General features: G+C 43.2%; 1 protein-coding gene across 2 annotated transcripts in view; it reads right to left on the bottom strand.

Annotated features, from left to right (window-relative positions):
• The window catches only part of UBE2O (ubiquitin conjugating enzyme E2 O), a 133645-nt gene that overhangs the window by 54041 nt on the left and 66673 nt on the right, over positions 1–12931 (bottom strand). For both annotated transcript variants that reach the window (XM_053291976.1, XM_053291978.1), the window contains exon 2: positions 656–715. In XM_053291976.1, coding sequence (XP_053147951.1) covers positions 656–715 — 60 coding nt within the window. The remainder of the gene's footprint in view (positions 1–655; positions 716–12931) is intronic.

Genomic DNA, 12931 nt, shown 5'->3' with positions numbered 1-12931 from the left:
GGTACCCTCAATGCTAACGCAAGGCAACCAAACGTGTAACTAAAAAAGGCAAATTATAGTTGCCTTCTAACTTTTTATTATGGCTCTCCATGCAATCATTATTAAATCCCCACCTCCCACAGTTCTATCTTAGATTGTCAATTTCAGATGCTTCGACTTAGGCCTTTCAAAATAATCTTGGGATTCATACTTCCATGTTGTAGTAGGAAAACAAACAAAAATGTCTCCTAGCCAGACATGAACTGCATTTGGATAATTGAATCCACCTTTCCAGTTTATAGCTATGCATGTCCCAAAACTCTGGGTAATAGTGCAAACTGTTTTCTGCAATGATAAAGACATCCAAGTCAGAGGATCATTTGGAAATGCTTTGAGCAATGCACCCCAAATGCTGACTATGCTATTCTGGACAAAGGGTTCCACACAAGATGCATTTTAATGTGACTGGCCTCAGCTGTTCTTGCTGGGGTGTGCAAGACACTGCATAAGTTCTGTGTTGAAGAAAATATTGCCTGTGAAACAAGAAATTTTACAATATAATCACTGCAAAGCCAAGTACTTTCTATGGTGCAGATCCAGTTCAAGCAACAATACCCCTGTTGGAATACCAGACACTTATTTCTCCCCCCCCCCACACACACACCCCAGCACTTACACGTGAACCCATATGCCGGACGACATCTCGAGGCACCACTGATCGGTCTTCAAGTTTCAGCTATGGAGGAGGAATGAAGAAGAAAAACAAGATATTTAGGATTGATTCTAGTTATTCCCTCATGTACACAGCCACATACAGGAGAACCTCGTTATTCATGGAACCGCTATTCACGGTTCCCAGTATCCATGGGTGTCTAATAGACACCCATTTCCAGCATCTGCGGATACTAATGTGTTAAAATCCACATATCCGTGGTTCCTAGAGGGCCAGAAGTGACTGTGGAGGTCACTTCCAGAAGCCATTTTGTGGCTCATTTCCTGGGGAAAAACACGGACTTTCCCCCATGATTTTTCATTCACTGTTCTTCTGAAGAGCTCAGAACTCCATATACAGCACTGTAATGTCTTCTGTCCAAATTCTGACCAGGCTCAGTCCTGCTGCGCTACAGAAACTGAACTACATAATGCAGGGGTTCTCAGACTGATGCTGTGACCTCCTAAAAATAATATGTAAAGTTACATGCCCCCCTCCCCCCCATGATGAAAGCCACTGATATGATCAGGTAAATACAGCACATTGAGAAGGATGAGCTTGCTTGCTGCTGCTTAGCTTTCAAACCTGAGGTTTATGTTTGAGACTGCCAATCTAATTTTGGGCTCCAAGTTTATTTTATCAGTTTTTGTTCTTTAAAGCAGCAACTGCTGAACACTGATTCAAGCAAGTAGGATGTTGTGAATGGAATCAATATTTTCACAGCTCTCTCACTTTTTATTCTTCACTTGCACACCAAAAATTCAGGAAGAGACATCACTGGGAACTTCAAAGCTTTTCTGAAATGCTGCTCTAATGTCTCCAAGGTATGAGGCAGCAGACAAGACGACATAGGCCAACAAAAACCCAGCTCCTCTACTGCTCACAAACCTGAGAGTAGGCACAACAGAATTGTTTCTTTGGTTGACAGGTCGGAACAGAGTTCTCTCTCTCTCCCTCGATACTAACTAGAGCAGGGTTTCTTAACCTTGGGCCCCCAGATGTTGTTGGATTAAAACTCCCAGAATCCCCATACATGGCCTTTGTGGCTGGGGATTCTGGGAGTTGTAGTCTAACAACATCTGGGGGCCCAAGGTTAAGAAACCCTGGACTAGAGCTTGTCTCCTGAGAGGGAACTCTCTTCCAGCCCAGACGCCAAAGAAGTAGTGTCATCGTGCCTGCCCACAGCTTTGTGAGCAGTGAAGAAGTCGGGTAGTTGTCCCACCTGTCATCTCTGATCATTTCCATACCTCAGACTAGAGATGTGTACGGAACAGGCTGGGGCCAGTTTGACAGGTGGGGGGAGAAATGCCTTTAAGGGAGGGGGAGGATGCACTGCCCCTGGCCACGTTTCCCCCACTGGCGCGTGACACCTGAAAAGCCTGTTGGGGTGGCAGTGTACCTTCCTACCGCTCCATTGCAACATTTACCAGATATATACGGAAGTACGAGGTGCACCTGTGCATGCTGCCACCCCGGTGGGCTTTTCGGATGTTCTGCGCCGGCAGGGGAAATGCGGCAGCAGGGGGAAGTGCATCCTCCCCCAACCTTAAAGGCATCCCCACCGCCACTGTCAAACTTCGAGCCAGCCAGGGTTCAAACCAGTTCATGCACATCCCTACCTGAGACATCAGGCAAGATCTTTGCCTCTCAACAACTTCCTCCCAATTCTTAACCCCCTATAAATTTGATTACTACCCACTGGTTGCAAATTTTGCAAACACTGACATAATGCATATTCAGACCTATCATTGGTTTCTGGAATGGGAATCACCATATATTATCTAGTACTGATGATGCCACTCACTTCCTACAAGTTTTTTAAGAGATACAGATGCCATCCTGATTTGTGGAGAGGAAACATCCTTACATCTGCTCAGACTGCAGGCATTTCAGAGAATTGAGGAACACTGATACTATATCCAAGAATATCTGGTTATGCAAGTTATAGCCAGCCCTACCCACTTTCACCAACACCATAAAACAGTGGTTCTTAATGTGGGGTCCACCACATATTTGGAGCGAGGTGGTAAAGGCCAAGATTAAGAGACTCCAACATACAAAGGTGTGCATCCTGGCATCATTAGGCATGTGATATGCTATTCCCCAGGAGATTTTTTGACATAAAGCCATCTACATCATATTGTACCAGATCTACGGAAATAAAATGGACAGTCCAGGACACACACAACTATAAAAAAGGCAGGGGTTTTAAACTACATCTTGTAATTCAAATATTAATCGATTTGTCAAACCAAATAGATTTTAAATAAAAGAGAAAAAAATATCTACAGATGCCACATATAAACAGCACTGTGTCCAAGAACTGTATCCTAGTATTGTGCCCAAGTAAAGGCTAGCTATCAAATAAAACATGGTTATCATGGGACTAGAATATTTCAATACAGCCCCTCCTCTACCCTGAGCTTGCACTCTATAAAAATAAATACTATGACTCAGCTTCTTCATTCTGTATCAATATGCTCTGATGAATACCGGCAGAAATGTGAAAACATGTTCCTTAATGCTCACCTCACTTATTGGATAAAAACAATTTCTTTCTACTCGACTCATGCTTTTGTCCTAGACAGATAACCATACTGAATTGACTCTCCCGACACACTCCTACTAGGCACTCTCTTTTCCACTCCTCCAAAACTCTGTAGCTAGAAAAGCTCCAATCTCACCTTGACAGGTTAATGCTTATCTGCAATATTATTTTCTTAGTTTTCTGACAACCAGAACAACAAAGAAAGAGTGTGGTTTAGTGTGAGAAGAACAAAAGCATTCAACAGCATTTTCAAGTTGACTTGGCAGCTGAGAGATAAACAGCTTCCTGGTGTGTGTTTTTTTTAAACCCAAGTGTCACTGCAAGCTTCAACAGTGTGCTTCTCTGAATATACTAGCATTAATTTCATACTGTGAAACACTGAAATCTGACAAGTTATCATGGTGTAACTGAATGGAAAAAATGCAGAGCCAAGCATTAACAGTCAGAAACATCTTCCAGTCTCTATATCAAAGGCCACTCTATTTGTACAACATTCTATGGGCCAAAATAATATTTTGCTGGGCAGTGTGATCCTCAAAGGGGGTCAAATTTTATTAATTTATTTGACACATTTGTATACTGCCCAAAACATAAGTCTCTGGGCAGTTTACAACAAAACAATAAAACCAGATTAAAATATTACAACAATTTAAGATTTAAAACACTAAAACTCTCCTGCGCTCTACGTGGGGCTGCCCTTGACGAATATCCAGAAACTGCAGCTAGTGCAAAATGCAGCAGCCAGGGTTTTATCTGGAGCTGCCCGGTGGGAGCACATCACACCCATTTTGAAAGAGCTGCACTAGCTACCAGTTTGTTTCTGGGTCCAATTCAAGGTGCTGGTTTTGACCTTTAAAACCCTTAACGGTTTGGGCCTGGGATACCTGAGGGACCGCCTGCTCCCAAGGGTTGCTGCCCGCTCAACGAGGTCATCTGAGGGGGCTCTGCTCCGGGTGCCGACAATGAGGGAGGCTCGGTTGTCATGCACGCGGGACAGGGCCTTCTCTGTTGCTGCCCCCAGACTCTGGAATGCTCTCCCGGTGGCTATTCGCTCCCCGGTCTCCATCGCAGCTTTTAGAAAAAGTGTAAAATCTTGGCTTTTTGCCGAGGCATTTATTTAATTCTCTGCTGCTGCTCTTTATAGTCTGTATTGCCTTTATGCTTTTGTTTTAAATTTTTAATCAGATTTGTTTAATATTTTCTTTCACTTAATATTTTAATTGTGTCTTTTTTACCATCTTGTGTTTACATTTTTGCTGTAAACTGCCTTGGGATTGCTTTAATGAAAGGCGGTATATAAATTTAACAATCAATCAATCAATCAATTAAAAACACAATTAAAAACCATATCTAATTAAAAGCCTGGGTGAACAAATGCGTCTTGACTGCCTTTTTAAAAGTTGTAAGAGATGGGGAGGCTCTTACTTCAGCAGGAAGTGTGTTCCAGAGCCTTGGGGCAGCAATGGAGAAGGCCCATCCCTGAGTATCCACCAGACGAGCCAGTGGTAACTGCAGACGAACCTCTCCAGATTAACTCAATGGGCAGTGTTATTCATAGCAAAGAAGGCATTCTCTTAAATACCCAGGGACCAAGCTGTTTAGGGCTTTATAGGTTATAACCAAAACCTTGCATTTTGCCTGGAAACCTATCAACAACCAGTGTAGATCTTTTAAGATGATAGTGATATGGTCTCTCCGAGATGACCCAGAGACCAACCTGGCCACTGCATTCTGCACCAACTTCAGTTTCTGAACTACCTATAAAGGCAGCTCCACATAGAGCGCATTGCAGTAATTTACTGCAATGTACTACTGTTCTGAGGTCATTTATCTCAAGAAACAGATGCAGCTGGCACATCAACCAAAGCTGATAAAAGGCAGCCCTGGCCACTGCCTCAACCTGGGACACCAGGGAGAGGTTTGTGTCCAGAAGCACCCCCAGACTGTGTACCTGTTCCTTCCAGGGAAATGTGATCCCATCCAGAACAGGCAGATCAAAGTTCTGACCCCACACAATAAGTACTTCCGCCTTATCTGGATTCAGTCTCAGTTTATCATCTCTCATCCAGCCCATCACCACCTCCAGGCAGGCATTTAGGGAGGTAATGACTTCTCCTGATAATGTTGACATGGAGAAAAAGATTTGGGTGTCATCAGCATATTGATAACACCCTGCACCAAATCTCCTGATGATCTCTCCCAGAGGTTTAATGTAGATGTTAAACAACATCTGAGATAATACGGAGCACTTAGGGACACCATACTGAAGCTCAATTTTTGAAGAACAGTCCCCGAGGGACACCATCTGGAATCTGTCTGAGAGGTAAGAGTGGAACCACTGCAAAGCAGTGCCTCCCACCCCCCTCAGATGCTCCAGAAGGATATTATGGTCGATAGTATCGAATGCCACCGAGAGGTCCAAAAGGACCAACAGAGTCTATAATAAAATCAGTACCAATAAAATCATAGACTATAAAATCAGTACAATTGATCAATAAAGGCTTCACAATTATGGAGCATTCTGGTGTGATCAGGACAGCATGGAATGTGTAACTCCATCTCTTTTGAGAACAAGATTTTCAAGTTATGCCCTCAAGTGATGCAACATTTAACTTAATTTGGCGCAACAGGTAATAAATATTTTAAAAAGTAAAAAAAACTCTGATCCAACTAAAGAATAGTTACATAACACAAAATCAAAACTTTCTAAAAAGGGAAATATGGTAAGCAAAGCCTCAAGATAATATCTAGTCCACAGTCTATATTTCCATAAACCATCCTCTCCTAAACATTGCTGCTATAGCAAATTTAGCTATGCTGACCTGATTTGTCTAAATCACTCAGAAGGAATTTCACCTTCTATTCAAATGAAAATGATAAATTGGATCCACACATTTATTTTATCAGTTATTGCACAATAGAGTCACGGTCCAAACATTCCTAATTGGGCAAAGAGGTACTTTTCAAAGTGGTGATATTCAGTGAGGGAAGAGCAACTGGAACTGTTTCAAAACCACAGTACAGTGTCCCTCTAGAGCTTGTTCCAGGGTCTGTGCTTAAAAATAAAAATATAAGTTGTAAGCCCTTTAGGGACAGGGAACAACCTTATTCTTTTCTGTGTAAATTCCTTTGAGAATTTTTGCTGAAAAGCAATATATTTAAATAATAGTAATAATAATAGATAGATAATTTTTTTAAAAAATGGTGAACACCTTAGGATGCTCCCATAGGACGGCAAAGCAACAGCTCCATTCTCTCACACCCCAAAAGCCCCTTTCAGTGATGCCAGTAGGTGCCAAATGGAGGGGTATCTTTTCCCTCTACAGCTAACTTAAGCTCTGATCAGAGCATTCCTTTTTTTTGCTGTTTCAGTAATTTCTTGTTAGCTTGCCTTTGACTTACCACATCATTAAGCTGCAAGGACATATTGTTCTGTTTGGCTGTTTTGTACATGCTCTTTGTTCTCCTACATTTGTGATGAAACCACTCCAATTAATCCATATGTATAACCTTAAGTGGGGCAGCGGGGAAATGCTTGACTAACAAGCAGAAGGTTGCTGGTTTGAATCCCCACTGCTACTATATTGGGCAGCAGCAATATAGGAGGATGCTGAAAGGGATTATCTCATACTGCATGGGAGATGGCAGTGGTAAACCCCTCCTGTATTATACCAAAGAAAACCACAAGGCTCTGTGGGTGCCAGGAGTCGAAATCGACTTGATGGCATACTTTACCTTATCTCAGATTACATCTGAGGTAGTAGAAATAATAATAATTATTATTATTAATAATAATGTGGAATACACAGTTAACAATCAAGGGCGAGACACTTGGACAGGTTAGCATTAGAAGAGGCATTTTCCAAGGGGACTCACTATCCCCTCTGTTGTTTGTAATAGCCAAGACCCCACTTTCACAAATACTAAACAAAACAGGCCTCGGATACCAAACATCTAAAACATCCAGTAAAATCAACCATCTGCTGTACATGGATGATCTGAAGTTGTATGGAAAGTCCCAGTCAGAAATCGAATCACTGCTAAACACTGTCCGTATATTCAGTGGCGATATAGCAATGGAGTTTGGACTAGACAAGTATGCTGCATTAATAATGAACAGAGGGAAAATAACAAAAACAGAAGGAACAGAACTGCCCAATGGAAGCAAGATCAAGAACCTGGAAGAGAAAGAACCTTACAAATACTTGGGCATTCTCTAGGCTGATAACATAGCACACACTGAAGTTAAAAGGAAAATTGGAAGTGAATACATCAGGAGAGTTAGAAAAATCCTAAAGTACAAACTCAATGGTGGGAACACCATACAAGCCATAAACACCTGGGCTATATACCTGTTATCAGATACACTGCAGGAATAATAGACTGGACCCAGGCAGAGCTAGAGACGCTGGATCGTAAGACCAGGAAAATCATGACCATCAATCATGCTCTGCACCCCCGCAGTGATGTCGATAGGCTATACCTCCCTCGCAGCTCAGGTGGAAGAGGAATGCTGCAAGTCCATCAAACAGTAGAGGAGGAGAAAAGAGGCCTTGAAGAATATATCAAGGACAGTGAAGAAGATGCACTTCAAATGGTCAATAATGTGAAACTATTCAACACCAATGAAACAAAACAGGCCTACAAGAAAGAACAAGTCAAGAACCGAGCAGAAAAATGGAAAAATTAGCCACTGCATGGTCAATATTTGCACAATATAAGTGGAAAATCAGACATCACCAAGACCTGGCAATGGCTTAAGAATGGCAACTTGAAGAAAGAAACAGAAGGCTTAATACTGGCTGCGCAAGAACAGGCACTAAGAACAAATGCAATAAGAGCAAAAGTCGAAAAATCCACAACAAATAGCAAGTGCCGCCTTAGTAAAGAAGCAGATGAAACAGTGGACCACCTAATCAGCTGTTGTAAAAAGATCGCACAGACTGACTACAAACAAAGGCATGACAAAATAGCAGGGATGATACACTGGAACATCTGCAAAAAATACAAGCTACCTGTAGCCAAAGATTGGTGGGACCATAAAATTGAAAAAGTTGAAGAAAATGAAGATGTAAAAATATTATGGGACTTCCAACTACAAACAGACAAACATCTGCCACACAATACACCAGATATCACTGTAGTCGAGAAGAAAGAAAAACAAGTGAAAATAATCGACATAGCAATACCAGGGGATAGCAGAATAGAAGGAAAAGAAATAGAAAAAATCACCAAATACAAAGATCTACAAATTGAAATTGAAAGGCTGTGGCAGAAAAAGACCAAAATAATCCCAGTGGCAATTGGCGCCCTAGGTGCAGTTCCAAAAGACCTTGAAGAGCACCTCAACACCATAGGGGCCACAGAAATCCTCATCAGTCAATTACAAAAAGCAACTTTACTGGGAACAGCCTATTTTCTGCTATGATATCTATAACAACAGCAACAACATTGACAATAAAATTCAGCCATCCCAGGTCCTTGGGAAGGACTCGATGTCTGGATAAAACAAACCAGTCAATAACACCTGTCTGACTGTGTGAATAAATAAATAAATAATAGATTGGGTTGCATTTTGGGAGGTCAGAATCTCTGTCCACTGCACCCAACTTATTTATTTAACTAATTTCTATACTGCTCCAAACTCACATCTCTAAAAAATCTTATTCAGCAACAATATTTAATAGAGCTGCATGTCAAAGTTGCCATGGAAACTATTACATTTCTATACCGCCCTATTCATCCAAAGGCTCTTGGCGTTGTACAACTTGTCTTTCAATTTCAGCTCTGATCAATTTTTGTCCAACTTTTTCACACAGAAAGCAACATTACTTCCCTTGAATGTAAGTTAATGTGAATGGACTGAAGAACTAGCCACTTAGAGCAATACAGCCTGTTTTTGTTAATTTCATTAGAAACTAATAATTCAATATATATAATATTCTTTTTCTATCTTGGTGGTCTTGAATGAAATGGTCCAGTATCAGGCTGTAACAGACAAGTTCAGGGATATCTTGATAGCAGCTTTTCACAACAGACAAATCCGTGCCTGAATGTGCCCAATACATTAAAGCTTTCTGCCACTCCACACTGGGATTGACAATTTAGGTCTCTGATCTGAACCTGTTCACAAAGCACATTCAGAGTTGCCCAGTGATTTATGTTTATGCTCTATGTTATCTGTCTTTACCTAGCTTCTTCTGCCACCATTTTAACTGAGATTAGTAATGCATTTAATATCTTTGTGGATGCAGCCTGACATGCTTCCGGGCTGCTCTGAATATTTTCTCCATTCACAATTCCAAGTTAAAAAAACTTATTCAGAAATGATATTTAATAAAGCTGAATGTCAAATTTACCATGGAAACTGTATTTCTACGGTAAAAATATTAGATAAGCAATGATTCTTTGAGCATAATGCTGTACCATAGTGTTCAAAACAATGGCAACAAGGTGGTATGTTACAAGCTCATCATTATGGGTTAAGTATGGAGCATGCTCGAAAGACAAGACTGACATCATTGTAGTTTTAACTTCCTGCTGCCAGGAGGCACCTAGACCCCGGTTCCAGGAGTGCAGTGAGGAGCGGCAGTAGTAAATACAGGAGAGAGCTCCCTAAACTTCTGAGAAAAAACAAGTATATACAACTTGAGAGAAATAAGGGCAGATAAGTTAGTGAGATGGAAGTACCATACGTAGGGAAGAAGGACCAAAAGCAGGGGGAAACTGTCCACTAATAACCCCACGGAGCTGACTCCACCAAAAAGCAGTTACCCATAGTACTATCCAATGGTCATAAGAGAAGATAACGTCCACGTACATCCAGGAAGGCATGATTAGCTCCAGGCAGAGGGAAAAAGAACCCTTCACAAGTAAGACCAATGTTCCTTTCCCTCCTGTGTTGGAGCTCATCATTACAGGACATGCCCAAATAGCCTAAACGTGGGAGGGAGATGTACCTATATGACCTGTTGAAGCATGCGGTGTTCAAAAGCTGCCTGTGGTGTGTGGAAAAAAAATCTTATTGTGTTGAATGAAGGGAGTGGGAGGACCAGGTAGCAGCTTTGCAAATGTCAGAAGGTGCCTGGGTTGAGAACCACCAAGGTCATGGCACTACGCCTAGAGTGAACCGTGATTCCCCCTGATACCAGAGATTAAGGATCTTGTATGTAACGCTGATGCACTCCCTGAGCAAACGACCCAATGTGGCTTTAAATACTTTTTGACCTAGAAAGGACGGAAATACACAAAAAGGGAATCCGACTTGCAAAATTCTGCTGTGTGATGAAGATAGGTGAGCAGAGCCCTGTGTACATCCAGTTTATGCCAAGTCCTCTCTTTGCTGTGGATGGGCACTGGACAGAAGGAGGGGAAGACGATGTCCTGGGAGCGGTGGAAAGTCGAATTGACCTTGGGGACGAATGTGGGATCCATCTTCAACACCATGGCCTCTGGCTGGAACAGGCACAATTCCTTGCAGGCTGATAGGGCTCCCAACTCTGAAACACTGCGGGCCGTTGTGATGTCCACCAGGAACAGGACCTTGTAAGAGAAAAGTTTGAGACTGATGTCTGACAGGGGCTGGGGGGCGGGGGTGTTGGGTCAGTGCATTCAGGACCTTATTCAGATGCCAGTATGGAAAACACTGGATAGGAGGAGGTGCAAGGTTAGAGGCTCCTTTCAGGAAGTGAGAGATGTGAGAGTGAAGAGAAAATAGGCCAGGTTCTGCTAAGTTGAGGTCAGAGGCCAGCACCAAAGCCTGATATCTAAGGGTACTGGGCCTAACGTAAAGGCCTATGCCTTCCTGAAGGAAGTTGATGACCTCAGGAACCCCTGCAGTGAGTGGATTTAAATTCTTCCTGTGGGCCCATCTGGAGAATGCTGCCCATGTTGCCTGGTAAATCCGCTGGGTGGATGGACGACAGGAGGCTAGGATACTATCTTGGACTGGGTCGAATACCCCTTTGCCACTAGTATGTTGCACTCAACATCCAGGGGCAGAGCTGGAGCCATCCCAGCTCTGAATGTAGAATGGGCCCCTGGGATAGAAGGTCCCTGTGTACTGGGAGATGCCATGGGGGCTGTGTGGACAGGTTGACTAGGTCAGAAAACCATGGCCTCCTGGGCCAATGAGGGGCCACCAGGATCAGGTGGGCCCGCTCTTGGATCAGCTTTTGGATGGCCTTGTTGATGATGGTCATCGATGGAAAGGTGAAAAGGAGAACTTTGTGTCAATTGGTGTTGAGGGCATCAATGGCTTCTGCTGCTGGAGAATGGTATCTTGAGAAGCATGGAAGCTGGTGATTCAGAGGAGAGGCGAAGAGATCCACTAGAAGTTTGTGCACGTGAGCTGTAATCAGTTGGAAAGTATTTGGATAGAGGGCCGAATCCACTGGGTCCACCGACCTTCAACTGAGTCAGTCAGCTTAATCATTCTCTGTCCCGCTTAGGTATTCCGATGTGATGGACAGCAAGTGAAGTCCCACCCACTGAAAAAGGCGGTCAGTTTCCTCCATCAGTACCTGTGACCTTACGCCCCACTGGAGGTTGATATGAGCCTTCATGGTAACGTTTTCTGTCCTGAGGAGCACATGCCGTCACTGAAGAAGATGTTGGAATTCTAACAGGGCAAGTCTTGCTGCTTTGAGTTCCAAATAGTTTATGTCCCTGTTTGCATCTACCTGTGACCATGAGCCCTGGGCTGGAATGCCTAGGCAGTGAGTGCCCCATCCCTTCCAACTGGCATCCATGGACACTGTGATCCGTTGTGGAATGGTTAGTAGTATGCTGTTGTTCATAGTCGGAGACATCCACCATTCAAAGGACCTGCAAACCTTCTTGGGAAGAGCAACCTTTTTGTGCATACCTGCCATAATGTCATCTTGATGTGGCAAGAGGAGCCACTGTAGAGGGTGGGAGTGCCACCTGGACCAGGACATGCATTCCATGCACGTTATCATGGATCCAAACACTTGTGAGAGGAGCATGAGGTCCATAGTCTGGGACTGTAGGAGTGGCTGAAGAAGAGAGTAGAGTTTGTTCCTCCATTCCTTGGGTAGGGGGACAGATTCCCGGGCTGTGTTGAATACTGCCCCCAGATGCTGAAGTGTCTGGATAGGTGTGAGGAGACTTTTTTTTGTTCACTATAAAACCATGGTCTCTGAGGCACTGAAGTGAGCAGTTAACTGCTCTCTTGGCTTGTCGGAGAGAAGGAGTCCGGATGAGGAGGTCATCGAGAAACAGGTAGATATGCATCCCCTGAAAGTGTAGGTATGCAATCAGTGTGAACATGATTTTCATGAATAGCAATAGCAATAGCACTTACATTTATATACCGCTCTATAGCCGGAGCTCTCTAAGCGGTTTACAATGATTTAGCATATTGCCCCAACATTCTGGGTACTCAGTACATTCTGAATATCCTGGGCGCTGATGATTGGTCGAAGAGGAGGGCCCTATACTGAAAATGTTGCCCATTGTAGACAAAGTGTAGGTACCTCCTGTACGAGGGGCAGATGGGCACGTGAAGGTACGCTTCAGATAGATCCACTGATGCCAGGAAGTCATGAGGTTGGATGGCCTCCTTGATTGAGTGGAGGGATTCCATCCTGAAATTTTTTCTTCCTGACAAACTTGTTCAGGCATTTCTGGGTTGTCTGGGTCTCATGGGTACAGTGGGTGCCCCTGGGTCT

This window comes from Hemicordylus capensis, chromosome 2 (assembly GCF_027244095.1).
Source record: "Hemicordylus capensis ecotype Gifberg chromosome 2, rHemCap1.1.pri, whole genome shotgun sequence".
In the NCBI taxonomy this organism is placed as follows: domain Eukaryota; kingdom Metazoa; phylum Chordata; class Lepidosauria; order Squamata; family Cordylidae; genus Hemicordylus; species Hemicordylus capensis.
Note: the sequence above shows the minus strand (reverse complement) of the source record. Positions and strands in the feature narration are given on the sequence as shown.